Consider the following 21444-nt stretch of genomic DNA (forward strand, 5'->3'; position numbering starts at 1 on the left):
CCCAGGCTGGAGTGCAAGGGCATGTTCATGGCCATCACAGCCTCTGTCCACTGGGCTCAGACAATCCTTCCACCTCAGTCTTCCAAGCTGGAACCACAGGTGTATGCAACCATGCCCAGCTAATGTTTTGATGTGTTGTAGAGACCAGGTCTTGCCTAGTTGCCCAGACTGGTCTCAAACCCCTGGACTCAGGCGATCCTTTCGCCTCTACCTCCCAAAATGCTGGGATGACAGGCTTGAGTCACTGCGCCGGCTTTGATTATTTTTATAAGCTGAGGTTAAAAAAAAAACAACCAAAAAACCTAGAAGCCCTAATGACAGTCTCTGAATCTCTTTTTAAGAGATTAAGAACAAGGCTGGGTGTGGTGGTTCATGCCTCTAATCCCAGCACTTTGGGAGGCTGAGGTGGGAGGATTGCTTGAGCTGGGGACTTTGAGACCAACTTGGGCAACACAACAAGACCTCATCTACACACACACACACACACACACACACACACACACACACACACACACACACACACACACACACAAAAGCCGGGTGTGGTGGTGCACACGACCTGTGGTTCCAACTACTTGGAAGATTGAGGCGGAAGGATCACCTGAGTCCAGCAGATGAGGCTGTGGTGGCTGTGAGCGTGCCACTGCACTCCAGTCTGGGCGACATAGTGATACTCAGACTTTAAAAAAAAAAAGATTGCATTTATAATTAGGCAGTCAGGTTTTATAAGAAGATTTGAAGATCTTTAACCTGAAAATCAAATTTGGAAACTTGGTTATCTGTGCTTTGTCTCTGGCATCTGGATTGGGAAACAACTAAAAGTGTCTTCAGTGACATGGATTCTTGAAAAATATAAGAAATCTGAATACAACAAGATAAAGAACATCAATATATATATATTTTTGAGTTGGAGTCTAACTCTGTCACCCAGGCTGTTGTGCGGTGGCACGTTCATGGTCACCACAGCCTCACCCTGCTGGACTCAGGAAGTCCTTCCTCCTCAGCCTTCCAAGTAGCTGGAACTACAGGCGCGTGCTACCACGCCTGGCTAATTTTTAAATTTTTTGTAGAGATGACATCTTGCTATGTTGCCTAGGCTGTTCTCGAACTCCTGAGCTCAAGCAATTCTTCCATTTCACCCTTCCAAAGTGTTGAGATAACAGGTATGAGCCACTGCATGCCTCCTCCTTCCACCACCATTTCCTTTTTTGTGTGTCAGAGTCTCGCTGTCATTCAGGTTGTAATGCTGGGCTCAGGTGATTCTTCTGCCTCAGCCTTCCAAGTAGCTGGAACCACAGGTGCACGCCACCATGCCCATCTAATTTTTTAATGTATTGTAGAGATGAGGTCTCACCAAGTTGCCCAGACTGTTCTCGAACCCGTGGGCTCAGGCAATCCTCTTGCCTACACCTCCCAAAGTGCTGGGATTACAGATGTGAGTCACTGCACCTGGCTTTTTTTTTTTTTAATTAAAGAGATGAGGTCTCATTGTGTTGCCAGGCTGATTGTGAACTCTTGGCCTCAACTCATTCTCCCTCCTCGGCCTTTCAAAGTGCTGGGGTTAGAGGTATGAGCCACCATGTGCGGCCGAAAACTTACTTTCCCTTCTTCACTTCCAGTTCACTCTTCAAATCCCCGCCTTCGACCGTCACCCTGCCAGTCAAGCGAAACAGCTGCCGGAGCTCATGGATGGCTTCCTAATGCCCAAGTCCATCTACCTCTTCTTTTCATTTTTCTTGATGTGTGATTGCGTTGGACACATTTGTTCACTGCCCTCCTTTTTTTTGCGTTGAAGTTTCACTCTCGCTCAGGCTGGAGTGCAGTGGCACACTCACAGCCACCGCAGCCTCGACCTGCTGGGCTCACGGGATCCTTCTGCCACCTTGACCTTTCTTGTAACTGAAACAATAGACATGAGCCACTATGTCCTAATTTTTTTTTTTTTTTGAGTTGGAGTCTCCCTCTGTCACCCAGACTGGAGTGCAGCGGCCGCTCCCGGCCACTGCAGCCTCGACCTGCCGGGCTCCGGCGATCCTTCCGCCTCAGCCCTCCGAGTAGCCGGAACTAGAGGCGCGCGCTACCACGCCCGGCTGATTTTTGGATTTGTTGTAGAGATGAGGTCTCACTGCCCAGGCGGGTCTCAAACCTGCGGGCTCAGGCAATCCACTCACCTCAGCCTCCCAAAGGCACGGGATTACAGGCTGAGCCACCGAGCCCGAAATCTTTGAATTCTTAACTATTTTCCTGTCCCCTTCATTTTCTGAGTTCTTACTCAAGTTCATGTCTTCATACATCTCTTGTTTATATTTTTCCTGTGTTCCAATGTTCCGCTTGCCTCCTTGCCTCCAGTCTCCTCCATTCTGTCTTTCATACCACCTCCAGGATAATTTTTCTAAAATGTATTCTTGTAAGCCTTCCTGATGGTGTTCTACAGTAGTTTTTAAGCTATTTTACATCATGATCTGGTTTGAACATCTCTAGAAAAAAATGTTCATACGTGCAGAGTTTGAGTACAGTTTTAGGGTATTCATAGAAGGCCATTTATGGACATGGTTACGTTAATTCCCAGCCAGAGGATAAAACTCATGCTAACATCCCAGAGCATGCAGGACACATCAAGTATTGACTGTTGCACACGCTTGCTGAGCTAATAATCCCCCTTTTATTTTCTGGTTACTCATGTCAAATTCCTTATTTTTATATTATTCCACACTTTTCCAAGTCTTTGTGTCTGAAATTCATCCTTGTCCCCCTATCTCACAGCTGGTTCAGTTAGTGATCGCCCACTCGTGTTCTAAGGCTGCCTCAGAGTATACTTTTTAAAACCTTTCCTGACTTCTACTTCCTTTTTCCCTTCCCCAGAGAGACTTGCTTGCTTATTTTCAGTTTCTCCCTACTCCCATCATGGATACTGGCTTGTATCACAGAACTTTATTTTTCTTACTTGTCTGTGTATTTTTCCATCTTTTTATCTCTTTATATAGTCATTTTGTGTCTTTCAATTCTGCTTGTATTGTTTATCATTCTGGGACATTTCTCTTTGTTGCAGATATTAAGTTTTGCCAACATTGCGTATCTCTTTTTCTTATCTGTACTTTTGTTATATGTATTCTTGTTTTCTTCTTTTGTTTGAAAACTCCTGAGGGCCGGTGTATTATCGTATTTTGTTTTCATGACTAATGCTTATAGAGTGTCTTGCAGCTTAAGAAATGTGTGTTAAATGAATACCAAAAATCATTAGAAAATGTCTTCTCTTTAAATTCTAAAATGTAATTATACTTCCAGCTGTACTTATGCTATGAGGTCTGTATGTAGACTTTCTTCTAAACTATAAATTTATCTTTGGTAGTCATTGCATAAAAGTAGTGTTATAACTAATGGAGAACTGTCTTAGAAATTTTAAGAAAATTAGGTTCCAGTCTTAGCCCTTATTCTAGTTCGGTCTTGGTTACAAGGAGCACAAACTGATTCTAGCTTACTTTCGTGGTAAAGTGACTAATGGAAATAGTGTTGGGTAGCTCAGAGTGGATAGAAGAGCTGGAAAATTAGGCTTAGGAGACAGGCAGGAACCAAGGAAGACAGGGTCAGGCCACAGGAGAACACAGTTATGTGTTACTGTCACTTAACGGGGATACATTCTGAGGAATGAGTAATTTGGTGATTTCATCATGTGTGAACGTCATGGAGTACACGTACAGAAACATAGAGGGGACAGCCTACAGCATCGCTCAGCTATATGGGACAGCCTGTTGCTTCTGGCCTGCAAGCCTACATAGCATGCTGCTGTAGGCAGTTGTAACACAGTGGAAAGTGTTTGCATATCTACACATATCCAGACCTGGAAAAGGCACAGTAAAAATACAATGTAAAATACATATGGGCTGGCCTCGGTGACTCAGCCTATAATCCCAGCACTTTGGGAGGCTGAGATAAGTGGATTGCCTGAGCCTGTGGGTTCGAGACCAGCCCAGGCAACTTGGCGAGACCTTGTCTCTTAATAAACAGAAAATTAGCCAGAGGTGGTGGAATGTGTCTGTAGTTCCAGCTACTTGGAAGGCTGAGAGGGAAGGATCGCCGGAGCCCAGCAGGTCGATGCTGGGGTGCCATGAATATGCTACTGCACTCCAACCTGGGCGATGGAGTGAGGCTTTAAAAAAAAAAAAAAAAAAAAAAAAAAATATATATATATATATATTATATATGTGTGTGTAGTGTGTGTATATATTTTTTTAGTCAGTCTAATTCCATCACTCAGGGTAGAATGCAGTGGCAACAATTACAGCTTACTGCAGCCTCAAACTCATGGGTTCAAGTGTTACTCCTGCCTCAGCCTCTTGAGTAGCTGATAGGTACACCACCATACCCAGCTAATTTTTTGTCGAGATGAGGTTTCACTAAGTTGCCTAGGCTGGTCTCGCACTCCTGGGCTCAAGCAGTCCTTCCTGCCTCGGTCTCCCAAAGTGCTGGGATTATATGTATGAACCATCATGCCTAGCCAAGATTTGTCTTTAAAAAAGGTACCCCTAAAAATTTTTTTTTAAATGGTACCCCTGTATAGGGTACTTATCATGATGGAGCTGGCAGGACTGGAAATTGCTTGGAGTAAGTGGTGAGTGAATGTGAAGGCCTAGGACATTACTCTACAGTACTGTAGACTTTCTAAACACTGTACGCTTAGGCTACACTAAGTTCATAAAAACATATTTCTTCAATAATAAATTTACATTAGCTTGCTGTAAATTTTAAACTTTATAAATATTAAATTTTTAAAAGCTTTTTGACTCTTGTAATAAATCTTTTTTTTTTTTGAGTTGGAGTTCCACTCCGTCACCCAGGCTAGAGGACAGTGGCACATTCCCTATCACTGCAACCTCCACCTGCGGGGCTCAGGCAATCCTTCTGCATCAGCCTTCCAAGTAACTGGAACTACAGGTGCGCGCCACCATGCCTGGCTAGTTTTTTGATTTATTGTAGAGATGAGGTCTCGCCAAGTTGCCCAGGCTGAACTCGAACCCCTGGTCTCAGGCAGTTCTCTCACCTAGGCCTCCCAAAGTGCTGGGATTATAGACGTGAGCCACCACGCCTGGCCTTTGTAATAAATCTTAAAACATAAAAACTGCTGGGCATGGTGGCGCACGCCTGTAGTTCCAGCTACTTGGAAGGCTGAGGCAGAAGTATCGCCGGAGCCTGGCAGGTCGAGGCCGTGGTGGCCATGGACGTGCTGCTGCACTTCAGCCTGGGCAACAGTGAAATTCCAACTCTGAAAAAAAAAAAATGTAAACACATTCTTTCACTGTACAAAATATTTTTTTTCCCTTTTTTTTGAGTTGGAGTCTCACTCTGTCACCCAGGCTGGAGTGCAGTGGCCGCTCCCGGCCACCGCAGCCTCGACCTGCTGGGCTCCGGCGATCCTTCTGCCTCAGCCTTCCGAGTAGCTGGAACTACAGGTGCGTGCTACCACGCCCGGCTTATTTTTTGACTTATTGTAGAGACAAGGTCTCACCAAGTTGCCCAGTCTGGTCTTGAACCTCTGGGCTCAGGCAGTCCTCTTGCCTCGGCCTCCCAAATTGCTGGGATTACAGGCTGAGCCACCATGCCCGGCCCAAAATATTTTTAGTCTTTATTTTATAAATCTTCTTCTTTTTTTAACGTTTAAAGTTTTGTTAAAAACTAAGACTGTTGCCTGTAATTCCAGCACTTTGTGAGATGGAGGCGAGAGGATTGCCTGAGCCCAGGGGTTTGAGACCAGCCTGGGCAACTTGGTGAGTGGTGATGTGCACCTGTGGTTCCAGCTACTTGGAAGGCTGAGACAGAAGGATCACCTGAGCCCAACAGGTTGAGGCTGTGGTGGCCGTGAGCGTGCCACTGCACTCCATCCTGGGTAACAGAGAGACTCTAACTCAAAAAAAAAACCCAACTGAGACACAGACGCATACATTAGCCCAGACCTACACAGGGTCAGGATCATCAGTATCACCATCTCGCACCTTCACATCTTGTCCCACTAAACAGTTTTCTGATTTATTGTAGAGATGAGATTTCGCCAAGTTGCCCAGGCTGGGCTAGAACCTGTGGGCTCAGGCAGTCCTCTCTCTCACCTCGGCCTCCCAAAGTGCTGGGATTATAGGTGTGAGCCACTGTGCCGACCACCACTGAACGGTTTTTAGGGGCAATAATAGGCATGGAGAATACCTCCTGAAGATTCAGCCTGAGGCTGTTTTATAGCTAACTTTTTTTTTTTGTTAAGCAGGAGTATACTCTAACAAAAATAGTAAATCCATGAACTTGTAACATCATTTATTATCTCTGTCAAGTTTTATGTACTGTATAGACTGGCAGCATGGTGAGTTGCACAATGACATTATGACAGCTGTGATGTCACTAGGCGGTAGGAACTTCTCCTCTGTTATAATCTTATGGGACCGTTATTGTAGTACACATGGTTCGTCGTTGCCCGAAATGTCATTGTACGGTGCATGACTGTAGTTAGGACACTGCTGCTGGATCCTTGCCACTGCGCCTGCTGAACTTGTACTGGCACCTTCTCCATGAATTATCTTTGAATGTCTTTCCAGATTCCAAATCCCAGATTCTAGGTGGGGGCCTCTGACTTTGCTGAACCTGCATTGCACATTTGTACCCTAGATGCCAGGAATAGAACGGGAGAGAAAATGTCTGGCTCGTTTTAGCTTTTGTACTGGGTGCTGGGGGAATGCTGTTTTCCACCAAGGGTTATATAGTCTGGGATGCTTCACAGATAGAAGTTAGGGTTTAGATATGTCAGGCAGGCAAAAATATAAATAAAATAAAAGGACAGATGGCTACTATAGTACTGTTGCTGGATGATGACTGGTAGACCTCAGGAAACTTGTTTTACATTTGTGAGTTTCCCTTATATGTAAATTTGGAATACTGTCTTCCTCCTACTAAATGGTAGCAGTGTAAAAGTAGGATCAAATATTTGGAGTTATTCAGGAGTAGTATGCCTTGGAAGGATGCAGTGGGTAGGACTTTCATTCCTGTAATGGAACCAGTAACACTTTTTCCCTTTCTTTGGAATATGTATTAGTAATTGTGAAATAGTTATCTGAAGTTTATGGGAAATTTTAGGTAACCCTAGGCCTATTAACTTGATTTATTAGATATTTTGATCTAATTTAGTAGCATGGTCCCCTGAAGATAGAAGCAATATGGATTTTTTTTTTTTTTTCATGCTGGGGTCCAAATTATGGACTTTATTTTTTATTTTGATTTAAAAACATTTTTTAGGGCAACCTCTTTCACTGTCCCCTCCCACTGTGGGAGCTTTTTTGTCTTCTTAATAAATCCTACTTTCAAAAAATAAAAAATAAAAACTTTTTTTAAGAGTTGAGGTCTTGCTCTGTTGCCCAGGCTAAAGTGCAGTGACACTATCATAGATCACTGTAACATTAAACTCCTGTGCTCAAGGGATCATCCCTTCTCAGCCTCCCAGGTAGCTAGGACTACAGGTGTACATCACCATGTCCAGCTAATTTTTACATTCTTTTGTGGGAATAGATTCTCACTGTTGCCCAGGCTGACCTCAAACTCCTGGCCTTACATTATCCTCCTGCCTTGGCCTCCCAAAGGACTGAGATTATAGGGTGAGCTACTGCACCTGGCCCAATTTACAGATATTTAAATGTTGAACCAAGATTTCTTTTGTTTGCCTAAGGAATAGTAATATATATATATATTTTTGAGTTGGGGTCTCACTCTGTCACCTAGACTGGAGTGCAGTGGCCGCTCCCGGCCACCGCAGCCTCAACCTGCTGGACTCCGGCGATCCTTCCGCCTCAGCCTTCCGAGTAGCCGGAATTACAGGTGCGTACTACCACGCCCGGCTAATTTTTGATTTATTGTAGAGATGAGGTCTCGCCAAGTTGCCCAGGCGGGTCTCGAATCCGCGGGCTCAGCAATCCACTCACCTCAGCCTCCCAAAGGCACAGGATTACAGGCTGAGCCACCGAGCCCGGCGGGAACAGTAATATTAATAGCAACCATGAATGCATTTTTTAAGAAGGCAGTTTTGACTGTTTTTTTTTTGAGTTGGAGTCTCACTCTGTCGCCCAGGCTGGAGTGTAGTGGCACACTCATGGCAACCCCAGTGTCAACCTGCTGGGCTCCAGCAATCCTTCTGCCTCAACCTTCCAAGTAGCTGGAACTATAGGTGCGTGCTACTGTGCCCGGCTAATTTTTTATTTATTGTGGAGACGAGGTCTCGCCAAGCTGCCTGGGCTGGTCTCGAACCCATGGGCTCTGGCAATCTACCCGCCTTGGCCTCCCAAAGTGCTGGGATTACAGGCTGAGCCACTAAGCCTGGCCTCCAAGAAGATTTTCGTGTTATCTTTATATAGCCACACATTTTGTATATTTCAAATTCTGCATGTATTTTTTTTTTTTTTTTTACTGTTTATCATTCTAGGACATTTCTGTTAGTTTGATTGCCACAGATCTTTTATTATTTGAACCTCTCTTTCATTGGATATTTGTTGACATCTTAAAGCAGTACATGTTTTTGTTTTTGTTTCTGCTTTTTTGAGTTGGAGTCTCACTGTGTCGCCCAGGTTGGAGTGTAATAATAGCACTCTCACGGCCACTGGAGCCTCAACCTGCTGAGTTCAGGTGATCCTTTCGCCTCAGCCTTTCAAGTAGCTGGAACTACAGTCATATCCACGCCCGGCTAATTCTTTTGATTTATGGTAGAGATGAGGTCTCACCAAGTTGCCCAGGCTGGTCTGGAACCTGTGAGCTCAGACAGTCCTCTCACATTGGCCTCCCAAAGTGCTGGGATTATAGGTGTGAGCCACCGTGCCTCACCTCCATGTTTTAAAAAGAAAACAAGCCGGGCTCGGTGGCTCAGCCTGTAATCCCGCGCCTTTGGAAGGTTGAGGTGAGTGGATTGCCTGAGCCCGTGGGTTCGAGACCCGCCTGGGCAGCGAGACCTCATCTCTACAATAAAAAATAAAAAAATCAGCCGGGCGTGGTAGCGCATGCCTGTAATTCCAGCTACTTGGAAGGCTGAGGTGGAAGGATCACCGGAGCCCAGCAGGTCGAGGCTGCGGTGGCCGGGAGCGGCCACTGCACTCCAGTCTGGGCGACAGAGTGAGACTCCAACTCAAAAAAAAAAAAAAGAAAACAAAGTTATTTGGAAAACTCTAGCAGAAGACATTTTGCTGTGAGATGACTATTAAAGTATGTGGTAGGTAAAACAGCTTCCAGGTTCATATGATAAAGTGAGAGTTGTATTGATGAGGATGCAAGGGAGGGCACCTACTGAAGAGATTGTGATTAAAGTGGTTTAATACTGTCCAGAGGCAGGTGGTCCAGGCTGGTCCGTCTGTCTGGTTGCTTTGCCATCTCAAAGGGTGGGGTCCTTGTTTGAATGTCAGAGCTAGGTTACCGCCACATTCACCTTCCAAACCCCAGAAAGGAGGAAAGGCAGTCTTTAAGGAGTGACCCACAGATTACTTATACTCACCTTCCTCTGGCTGGATGTTGAGCTACAAATCATGCAGGACATTAAGCTACAAACATGACCCAGACTTGTGGTCTGCCGCTGTGTGGCCACGGGGCTAGCTAAAGTTTTAGGAGGCTTTCTCACTAAAATTAGAGGACATATATTGGGGTGGGGGGGCGGAGCTTATGTTTTTGCCACATAGGTGCAAATAGAGTAGCTAGGAAGGAAGAAAAGGAAATTTGCTTTTGATCTGAAATCGGAGTCAATAAATTACTATCTGTAAGTTAGAGCAGTTACATTTTTTTTTTTTTGAGTCAGAGTCTCACTGTGTGGCCCAGGCTGGAGTGCAGTGGCACACTCACGGCCACCGCAGCCTCGACCTGCTGGGCTCAGGTGATCCTTCCGCTTCAGCCTTCCAAGTAACTGGACCCATAGCCATGTGCCACCACTCCTGGCTAATTTTTTGATTTATTGTACAGATGAAGACTCACCATGTTGCTCAGGCTGGTCTTGAACCCCCGAGCTTAGGCAATCCTCTTGCCTCTACCTCCCAAAGTGCTGGGATTACAGGCTTGAACCACCGTGTCCGGCCTAATTTATTTTATTTTATTTTATTTTATTTTTTATTTTTTTGAGTTGGAGTCTCACACTGTCGCCCAGACTGGAGTGCAGTGGCCGCTCCCGGCCACCGCAGCCTCGACCTGCTGGGCTCCGGTGATCCTTCCACCTCAGCCTTCCAAGTAGCCGGAATTACAGGCATGTGCTATTTTATTTTTTGAGTCAGAGTCTCACTCTGTCACCCAGGCTAGAGTGCAGTAGTAGGCTCACGGCTACTGCAGCCTCGACCTGCTGGGCTCTGATGACCTTTCCCCCTCAGCCTTCCAGGTAGCTGGAACCACAAGCATGCACCACCATGCTCGGCTCATTTTTTGATTTATTATAGAGATGAGGTCTCACCATGTTACTCAGGTTGGTCTCAAACCCCTTAGCTAAGGCAATCCTCTTGCCTTGGCCTCCCAAAATGTGGGAATTAAAGGCTTGAGCCACTGTGCCCAGCCTAATTTATTTTATTTTATTTTATTTTATTTTTTATTTTTTTGAGTTGGAGTCTCACACTGTCGCCCAGACTGGAGTGCAGTGGCCGCTCCCGGCCACCGCAGCCTCGACCTGCTGGGCTCCGGTGATCCTTCCACCTCAGCCTTCCAAGTAGCCGGAATTACAGGCATGTGCTATTTTATTTTTTGAGTCAGAGTCTCACTCTGTCACCCAGGCTAGAGTGCAGTAGTAGGCTCACGGCTACTGCAGCCTCGACCTGCTGGGCTCTGATGACCTTTCCCCCTCAGCCTTCCAGGTAGCTGGAACCACAAGCATGCACCACCATGCTCGGCTCATTTTTTGATTTATTATAGAGATGAGGTCTCACCATGTTACTCAGGTTGGTCTCAAACCCCTTAGCTAAGGCAATCCTCTTGCCTTGGCCTCCCAAAATGTGGGAATTAAAGGCTTGAGCCACTGTGCCCAGCCTAATTTATTTTATTTTATTTTATTTTATTTTTTATTTTTTTGAGTTGGAGTCTCACACTGTCGCCCAGACTGGAGTGCAGTGGCCGCTCCCGGCCACCGCAGCCTCGACCTGCTGGGCTCCGGTGATCCTTCCACCTCAGCCTTCCAAGTAGCCGGAATTACAGGCATGTGCTATTTTATTTTTTGAGTCAGAGTCTCACTCTGTCACCCAGGCTAGAGTGCAGTAGTAGGCTCACGGCTACTGCAGCCTCGACCTGCTGGGCTCTGATGACCTTTCCCCCTCAGCCTTCCAGGTAGCTGGAACCACAAGCATGCACCACCATGCTCGGCTCATTTTTTGATTTATTATAGAGATGAGGTCTCACCATGTTACTCAGGTTGGTCTCAAACCCCTTAGCTAAGGCAATCCTCTTGCCTTGGCCTCCCAAAATGTGGGAATTAAAGGCTTGAGCCACTGTGCCCAGCCTAATTTATTTTATTTTATTTTATTTTTGAGTTGGAGTCTTACTCTATCATCCAGGCTGGAGTACAGTGGCACACTTACAGCTACCGCAGCCTCGACCTGCTGGGCTTAGGCAATCCTTCCACTTCAGCCTTCCAGTTAGCTGGAGCTACAGGTGCGTGCTACTATGCCCAGCTAATTTTTTTTTTTTTAATTTATTGTAGAGACAGGGTCTCGTCATGTTGCCCAGGCTGGTCTCGAATCCTTGGGCTCAGGCAATGCTCTCGCCTTGGCCTCCCAAAATGCTGGGATTACAGACTTGAGCCACAATGCCTGGCAGCATTTGTTAAAGATTACTGGAAAAAGTCTGAGAAACTGTTTCTGCCTTTAGTTGAATAATTGGAGTTGATAGGAAAATGTACTGGTACGTAATACATTTTAAACTGAAAAAGTATTTTTATGTTTTAGGTTTTCACGTTTGCAAGTAGACCTCAGGAAGCTCTGCCAGCCAATTCAATGGCGTCCTCCACTACCGTGCCTCTAGGATTTCACTACGAAACAAAGTATGTTGTCCTCAGCTACCTGGGACTCCTCTCTCAGGAGAGGCTGCAAGAGCAGCAGCTTTCCTCACCCCAAGGTATTGTCTGTGGCTGACGGGGATTCCATTAAGTTGTACTATGGACTTCATGTCTAAAAGTATATGCATCTAATAATTTATATGTGGTTATGAGAGCAACTAATACTGATAAATTTATAAGAATAATCCCTTACCTAGTCCCTTCCCACTTCTAGGTCTATTTCCAGAGGCAACTACTTTTTTGTTTTCTTTGTTTCTTTCTTTCTTTTTATTTTTCTTTTTATTTTTTTGAGTTGGAGTCTCACTCTATCGCCCAGACTAGAGTGCAGTGGCCGCTCCCGGCCACCGCAGCCTCGACCTGCTGGGCTCCGGTGATCCTTCCGCCTCAGCCTTCCGAGTAGCCGGAATTACAGGCGCACGCTACCATGCCCGGCTAATTTTTTGATTTATTGTAGAGATGAGGTCTTGCCTGCCCAGGCGGGTCTTGAACCCGCGGGCTCAAGCAATCCATTCACCTCAGCCTCCCAAAGGCACGGGATTATAGGCTGAGCCACCGAGCCCGGCTTCTTTCTTTATTTTTTGAGTTAGAGAATCACTCTGTCACCCTGACTGGAATGCAGTGGCATGCTCACAGCCACCACAGCCTCCCCCTGCTGGGCTCCGGTGATCCTTCCACCTCAGCCTTCCAAGTAGCTGGAACTACAGGTGCGCTACCACACCTGGCTAAGTTTTGATTTATTGTAGAGATGAGGTCTCACCAAGTTGCCCAGGCGGGTCTCGAACCCGCGGGCTCAGGCAGTTCACTCACCTCAGCCTCCCAAGGTACGGGATTACAGGCTGAGCCACCGAGTCCGGCTTTTTTCGTCACTTTAGATACTGTTTTGGAATATTCAAAATTCTCTCTTCTAAAATTTTTTTTTTTGAGTTAGAGTCTCAGTCTGTCACCCAGGCTGGAGTGCAGTGGCTGCTCCCGGCCACCGCAGCTTCAACCTACTGGGCTCCGACGATCCTTCCACCTCAGCCTTCCAAGTAACTGGAACTACAGGCGGGCGGTACCACGCCCGGCTAGTTTTTTGATTTATTGTAGAGAAGAGGTCTCCCCAAGTTGCCTGGGGGAGTCTCGAACCCGCGGGCTCAGGCAATCCACTCACCTCAGCCTCCCAAAGTGTGGTATTACAGGCTGAGCCACCGAGCCCAGTTTCTCAGCCTTCCGAGCAGCTGGAACCACCAGTATGTGCCACCATACCTGGCTAATTTTTTGATTTATTGTAGAGACAAGGTCTTGCCATATTGCTCAGGTAGTCTTGAACCCTTGAGCTCAGGTAATTCTCTCGCCTCTGCCTCCCAAAGTGTTGGAATTATAGGCATGAGTCACTACGCCTGTTTAAAAATATACATGAATTATTGTTAATTACAGTCACCCTAAAGTGCTATTGAACACTAGAACTAATTTTTTTATCTTGCTGTAATTTTATATTCGGTAACCAACCTCTCCCAGTCTAACAACCAAATTTTAAAAACAATGCAAAATAAAAATACCAGTGCAGTTAAACTCAGATGCACAATGTTTGGTGAAAAAAATTACTTAGACGATATCATCAAGATGGCTGAATGGATAAGCTCAGTGCTTATCTCCTACACCAATAAGGACCAAAACCTGCCCTTCCCAACCCCTTGTAACCACTTTTCTCCTCTCAGTTTCTTTGAGATCAACTTTTTTAGGTTCTGCATGAGAACTGTGATCTTTTGTTTGCCTACCTTATTTCACTTGACATAATGTCTTATAGGCTCATCCACGTTGCCACAATTGACAGGACTTCATTCTGTTGATGGCCAGATACTATTAATACTTTTCCATGGCACATATTCACCCCGTTGTCTTTGTCCATTCATCTGTTGATGCACGCTTAGGTTGGTTCCATACTTTGGCTATGGTGAACAGTGCAGCAGTAAACGTGGGAGTGGAAACATTTCTTTGACATACTGATTTTCTTTCCTTTGAATGTATACCCATTGGGGGATTTTTCTGGATCTTGTAGTAGTTATGTTTTTAGCTTTTTGAGAAACTTCCATACTGTTTTCCTTAATGGCTGTATTACTTTACATTCCCACTAACAATATATAAAGTTTCCCCTTTCTTGGCATTCTCGCTAACATTTGTGACTTTTTCTCTTTCTGGTGATAGCCATCCTCACTGGTGAGGTGATACCTCAGGGCCTGCGAGGACTGCAGGGCTCTTTGGCAGCTGGGATTGCAGGCATCTGCAGTGGTTATCGTGACTGCTGGGGATCTTCTGCTTGCCTTTTCCCTGCCGTGGGGACTCCCTCCTGGCTCCTGGCCAACCCTAGCCTTGTGCTTCGCTTCCCTCTCTATGCTGTCATTTTGGGTTTTCATGTGTGACAGGTTTTTGTGACTTCCTTGCTGAATTCCACTGTTTTCCCTTAGACACTCTTCGTGAAGTTTCATTATCTGTTTGTTGCTTTGGTCCTTGTTTGTGTAGGAGACAAGCTTTGGCACCTCTGTTCAGCCATCTTGATAATATCTTCTGAGCGTGGAGTTTTTTTCCACCAAGTATTGTGCATTTGAGGAGTTTACCTGCTTTGATGTTTTTGTTTTACTTTTAAAATGTGGCTGTTGCCTTTTTTTTCTTTTCTTTTTTTTTTTTTTTGAGTCAGAGTCTCACTCTGTTGCCCAGGCTGGAGTGCAGTGACATGATCAAGACTCACTGTAGCCTTGACCTCCTGGGCTCAGTTGATTCTTCCACCTCAGCCTCCTGAGTAGCTGGGACTACAGGTATACGTCTCCATGCCAGGCTAATTGTTTCAAATTTTTTTTTTTTGGTAGAGACAAGGTCTTGCTATGTTGTCTAGGCTGGTCTCGAACTCCTGTGCTCAAACAGTCCTCCCACCTCAGCCTCTGAAAGTGCTAGGATTATAGATGTGAGCCCCTGCACCTGGCTGGCTTTAATGTTGTTTTTTTGTGTAAGCTCAAGTACAAAATATTTTATATAAAAACAAACATTTGTAGGCTAGCTTCTTAGAGGGAAAGACTTACTTTTTTATTGCTGTCTTTGTTGTTTTAGTCTCCTTGTTATCTAAAATGTGATCTAGAACTCACTGCTATACTATTATACATCTAATCTTCTGTGGTACTCGTTAATGTGTTGTGGGTGGAGTTCAGTTTCAAGTTCAGGAAGCATTAAATGTTAGAAGTGGCTCTATTCATGATTCAGATTTTCTGTCACATTACATCTCTTTCATTGTTTTTTTTTTTGGTGAGTCATGTACGGGGTACAGAATTTTCCTTAAGTAGTTAACTCTTCTGCCCTTTTCCAGAACTAGTTAGGTCTTCTAGACTGTGCTAGTTTGTGCTGAATATAATCAACACTATTCAGGATTAACTATTCTGATTAACAGAAGTCCTTCTTCCTGCCAAATAATAACTTTTGTTATGGTCAACTTAGGATTTGTTAACGTGAAGCACCATGATGCTGTGGTAATTAATGTGCATTTAGGGCCGGGCTCGGTGGCTCAGCCAGTAATCCCAGCACTTTGGGAGGCCGAGGTGAGTGGATTGCCTGAGCCTGTGGGTTCGAGACCCGCCTGGGGAACTTGGTGAGACCTCATCTCTACAGAAAATCCAAAAATCAGCTGGGCGTTGTAGCACGTGCCTGTAATTCTGGCTACTCGGAAGGCTGAGGCGGAAGGATGGCCGGAGCCCAGCAGGTGGAGGCTGCGGTGACCGGGAGTGTGCTACTGCACTCCAGTCTGGGCGACAGAATCAGACTCCAACTCAAAACAAAAAAACAAAACAAACCCCGTGCATTTAGGAATAGACATTTCTTTTTTAGGTCAGGAGGAGAGAGCAAGTTGATGCCTGGTAAGTTGTGACAGTCGGGTGACATTGTTTCTCTTATCAGAATGGCCTCCAGGGCCAGCCTTGTAGGATCATCCATGTAGCTGAGAACGATGGGAGCCCATTCTTTCTTATGGCAGATAGGGTCCCATTATGTGTATATGCACTTTTTTCTATCCATTCATCTGTTGCTAGACACTGAGGCGGATTCCTCGTCTTGACTGCTGTGAATCGTGCTGAGATAAATGTAGGAGTGCAAATATTTTTCAGCATGTTGATTTCCTTAATTTTTTTTAATAGGCACCCAGCAGGGGAATTGCTGGTAGTAGCTATGATACTGGTTCGTTATTCCTTCAACCATTCAACAAAAACTCCTCAGTTCCGTCTTTAGCCAGCTCTTGGTAACCACTCTTCAACTTTCTGTCTTTATGAATTTGAATATTCTAGGTACCTCATATCAGATATTCTAGGCACCTCATGTAATAGTTATCCTTCTGTGACTGGCTTATTGCACTTAGTATAATATTTCCCAGGTTTTTTTGTTTTGTTTTGTTTTTTTGAGTCAGAATCTCACTCTGTCGCCCAGGCTGGAGTGCAGTGGCATGCTCATGGCCACCTCACAGCCTTGACTTGATGGGCTCAGGCAATCCTCCCACCTCATCCTTCCAAGTAGCTGGGACTACAGGCATGCGCCACCAAACCTAACTTTTTTTTTTTGGTTCATTGTAGAGATGAGGTCTCACCAAGTAGCCCAGGCTGGTCTCAAACCCTTGGGATAAGGCAATCCTGTCACCTCAGCCTCCCAAAGTGCTGAGATTACAGATGTGAGCCACCGTACAAGGCCTTATTTATTTATTTTTAAAGTAGGTGTCTCATTCTATTGCCCAGGCTGGAATGCATTGGCGATCTTTTGATTCTGTTGAGCTCAGGTGATCCTTCCACCTCCACCTTCCAAGTAACTGAAACTACAGGTGTGTGCCACCACACCTGGCTAATTTTTTTATTTATTGTAGAGACAAGGTCTCGCCTAGTTGCCCAGACTAGTCTTGAACCCCCGAGTTTAGGCAATTCTCTCACCTCTGCCTCTCAAAGTGCTGGGATTTACAGGCATGTGCCACCATGCCCAGCTAACTTTTTGATTTATTGTAGAGATAAGATCTTGCCAAATTGCCTGGGGTGATCTCAAACCCCTGGGCTCAGGCAGTCCTCTCAACTCCTTCTCCCAAAGTGCTGGGATTACAGGCATGAGCCACTGTATCTGGCTTATTTTCCATGTTTATCCATGGTTTATCCATGTCATGGAATGTATCAGAATTTCCTAATATAAATGAGATATATATACATATAATATCTCATTTATATGTACATATCACATGTCTGTATCCATTCATCTGTTGTTGAACATTTGGATTGTTTTCAACCTTTTTTTTGAGTTGGAGTCTCACTCTGTCACCCAGACTGGAGTGCAGTGGCCGCTCCCGGCCACCGCAGCCTCGACCTGCTGGGCTCCGGCAATCCTTCCGCCTCAGCCTTCCAAGTAGCTGGAACTACAGGTGCACGCTACCATACCCGGCTGCATTTTTGATTTGTTGTAGAGATGAGGTCTTGCCAAGTTGCCCAGGCGGGTCTCGAACCCGCAGGCTCAGGCAATCCACTTACCTCAGCCTCCCAAGGTGCTGGATTACAGGCTGAGCCACTGAACCCAACATTTTTTTTTTTTTTTAGTCGGAGTCTTACTGTGTCGCCCAGGCTGGAGTGCAGTGGCACGCTCACAGCCATCACAGCCTTGACTTGATGGGCTCAGGCGATCCTTCCTTCTGCCTCAGCCTTCCAAATAGCCGGAACTACAGGCACGTGCCACATTGCTCAGGCTGGTCTCGAACCCGTAGGCTCAGGCAGTGCTCTCACCTTGGCCTCCCAAAGTGCTGGCCTTAGAGGTGTGAGCCACTGCACCCTGCCCTCTATGCTTTTTTTTTTTTTGAGTTGCAATCTTACTTTGTTGCCCAGACTGGAGTGCAGTTGCATGATAATGGCCACCATAGCCTGGACATGCTGGGCTGAGGTGATCTCTCTGCCTCAGCCTTCCAAGTAGTTGGAACCACAGGTGTACATTACCACGCTGGCTAATTTTTTTGATTCACAATGAGATGAGGTCTTGCCAAGTTGCCCACACTGTTCTTGAACTCCTGGGCTCAGGCTGGGGTTACAGGCATGAGCCACCACGCCTGGCATTTCTACCTTTTTATTATCGTAAATAATCTCTGAACATGGGTATACAAATAACTGTTTGAATTCTATTTGGTATATATCTGCATGTAGATAATAGGAAATTGCGTGTTTAATTTTTTACTGTTTTCCACAGTGATTGCACTGTTTTACATTCCCATCAGCAATTTCTCCATGCCAGTGTTTGTTTTCTGTTTTGTTTGTTTGTTTTTAGTTGGAGTCTCACTCTCCTCACCCAGGCTGGAGTGCAGTGGCACACTCATGGCCACCGGCCACCACAGCCTCAACCTGATGGGTTTAGGTGATCCTTCCTCCTCAGCCTCCAAGTAGCTGAAACTATGGACACACACCACCACATCCAGCTAGTTTTTTGTGATTTATTGTTGAGAGAAGGTCTCACCAAGTTGCTCAGGCTGTTCTCAAGCTCCCGGGCTCAAGCAGTCCTCTTCCCACAGCCTCCCAAAGTGCTGAGATTAAAGACTTGAGCCACTGTGCCTGACCCGGCTATCAGATCTTTAATGGATTAATTATTTCCAGATATTTTCTTTCGTTTTGTGGTTTGTCATTTTATTTTCTTGGTAGTGTCCTTTGATACACAAAAGTTTTTCATTTTGATGAAGTCCAGTGTATCTGTTTTCTCTGGTTTCTCATGCTTTGATGGGTGTTTCATCTAAGAAACCATTGCCTAATCCACGGTCATGTACATTTTCACCTACCTATGTCTTTTATTTACGAGTTTTATAGTTTTGGCTCTTAAATTTAGGCCTTTGGTTGGTTTTGTGTTAATTTTTGTGTATGGTTTGAAGTAGGGACCCAGATTAATTCTTTTGCATGGTACTATTGTTTGAATGTCCCCCCAGAGCTCATGTTGTAACTTAACCCTCAGTAGGGCAGTATTGAGAAGTGGGACGGGATCATGAGGGCATTGTCCATGTCTTAGTCTATTTGTGTTGCTAAAAGGAATGCTTGAGGCTGTGTAATTTATAAACAGAAGAGACTTATTTGGGTCATGGTCTGCAGACTGTTCGAGAAGCATGGTGCCAGCATTAGCTTCTGGTGAGGGGCTCAAGCTGCTTCTGGTCATGGCTGAAGAGGAAGGGGATCTGGTATGTGCAGAGATCACATGGCAAGAGAAAAGCCAAAAAGGAGAGGGGTGGGTGAAGCCAGACTCTTTAATAACCAGCTCTCCCAGAAACTGATAGAGTGAGGACTCAGTTATTACCTGAAGGGTGGCACCAAGCTATTAATGGGGAACCCGCCCTCATGACCCATACCCCTCCTATTAGGCCCCACTTCCAGCACTGGGGATCAGATCTACTACGAGATTTAGAGGGGTCAAGGAAGCCAAACTACAGCAGCCCTCGTGAATGGATTAATCCATGAGTGGATTAATGGGTTAATGGATTAATGGGGTATCATGGGAGTGGAACTGGTGGCCTTATTATAAGAGGAAGAGAGACCCGTGCTAACAGCTTGCTCAGCCCTCTTGCCATGCAATACTGTGCCACCTTGGGACTCTGTTGAGTGACTCCACCAGCAAGACTCTCGACCCTAGTCCCTTGACCATGGACTTCTCAGCCTCCAGAGCTGTAAGAAATAAATTCTTTTTCTTTATCAATTACCCAGTGTCAGATATTCTTTTATAAGCAACAGAGAGTAGACTGATTACATGGGGCAGCCAGATTTCCCAACACCATTTGCTGAAAAGGCTATTTTTTCCCCCATTGAAGGGCCTTGGAACCCTTCTAAAAAATCAGGTAACCATATAGATTTATTTCTGCCTTCTCTTTTCAGTTCTATTGGTTTATATATCTGTTGCTAGCTCATTCTATCTTGATTACTGTTGCTTTGTAGTAAGCTTTAAAATTGTGAAGTATGAATCCTCCAATGTTGTTATTTTCAAGATTACTTTTTTTCTGTGTCTCTTGCAATCCCTTATGAATTTTAGGATTGGTTTGGCTATTTCTGGGAAAAAACATAGTTGTCATTTTTACGGGGATTGCTTTGAATCTGTAGATCAATTTGTGGAATGTTCTCAAACCAGTTTTCAAGACAGATTTATATAACATCATTTCAAGTCATAAGATAGTCTTTCCAGATGTGTACTGTTTCATTCTTTTCTTTTTTTTTTTTCCTTTTTGAGTTGGAGTCTCACTCTGTCGCCCAGACTGGAGTGCAGTGGCCGCTCCCAGCCACTGCAGCCTCGACCCGCTGGGCACCGGCGATCCTTCCGCCTCAGCCTTCTGAGTAGCCGGAATTACAGGCACATGCTACCATGCTTGGATGATTTTTTTTTTTTTAATTTTATTGTAGAGATGAGGTCTCGCCAAGTTGCCCAGGCGGGTCTCGAACCTGAGGACTCAGGCAATCCACTCACCTCAAAAATCTCACATTTTAGAATTTGGTTTTTTTTTTTTTTTTTTTTAAACATCTGGTTTCTTACTTGCTGGTCCAGTATAGTATGTTTTGGGGTGTTTGTTTTTGCGATTTAATGAACAATTGACCATTCTGTCCATTCTCTCCATTACTTGGGCTGTCTAGAGTACTATTTGCCAAGGCTAATTGCCTGAATGCTTATTAAAACAAAGCTCATGGAGCTCTACCCTCTACCACAGAACCAGCTGCTCGCTGCTAGGACCTGGGAGTCTGTAATTTAATATGCTTTATAGGTAATTTTAATGTGTCCCCAGTTTGGGGAACCATAGATTTAGAAGTATTTTGCTTTGGGAGAGCTGGCTCATTTGAACTGGTCTTTGTTAATCTGATATTCACTTTGAAAGCTTGATTGAATTTTAGGGCTGGAATATGATGATTGCTGACTCAACTGACTTCTTCATTTGAAACTGAGGTGGGTGGGACTTAGTGTGGTAAAGTCTGTTTATCTGTGAAGTATTTCTCTCTCAGTTTATAGTACAGGATTTATGCTGCATTGGCCCTACTGTATAGCTCTGTGCTTTAGTAAATCTGGGTGGAGAGGATTAATTAAATGAAAATCACTGAATCTGTCTGTGTCATTGGCTAGCTAAATAAATAACCTTTTGTGTTCTAACAGCAGCAGACTTTTTCTGGTTTAAATTTTCCACATGGTTTATTATCAAGTATGACAACTTGTCGTGTGTAATCAGCATCACATTAGTCTCAGGAGAATAGGCTCTCCTTTAATCAGCTGCTGTTCTTTAATCTGGGGCAGGGGTGGGGCATATGGTCACCAAGACATTTTTGTCATTTACTTTGTGGGATGGTGGTGATATTGATGGTGGTGTGAGTGGTTGTGTGGATGTGTTGATGTTTTGGGTATGTAGATTTTCCAAAAAGAGGCAGGTGACAGATGGCAGATAA

At 45.0% G+C, this 21444-nt stretch overlaps 1 protein-coding gene and 1 pseudogene across 4 annotated transcripts in view; one reads left to right on the forward strand and one right to left on the reverse strand.

Annotated features, from left to right (window-relative positions):
• The window catches only part of LOC110596832, a 3388-nt pseudogene extending 1094 nt beyond the window's left edge, over window positions 1-2294 (reverse strand).
• BCL2L13 (BCL2 like 13) overlaps window positions 1-21444 on the forward strand; it is an 80910-nt gene that overhangs the window by 9813 nt on the left and 49653 nt on the right. For all 4 annotated transcript variants that reach the window (XM_021719407.1, XM_021719406.1, XM_021719405.1 and 1 more), the window contains exon 2: window positions 11916-12084. In XM_021719407.1, the coding sequence (XP_021575082.1) occupies window positions 11964-12084 (121 nt within the window). In that variant the 5' untranslated portion in view covers window positions 11916-11963. The remainder of the gene's footprint in view (window positions 1-11915; window positions 12085-21444) is intronic.

This window comes from Carlito syrichta, unplaced genomic scaffold, assembly GCF_000164805.1.
Source record: "Carlito syrichta isolate Samal-C Ts95f unplaced genomic scaffold, Tarsius_syrichta-2.0.1 Scaffold314629, whole genome shotgun sequence".
In the NCBI taxonomy this organism is placed as follows: domain Eukaryota; kingdom Metazoa; phylum Chordata; class Mammalia; order Primates; family Tarsiidae; genus Carlito; species Carlito syrichta.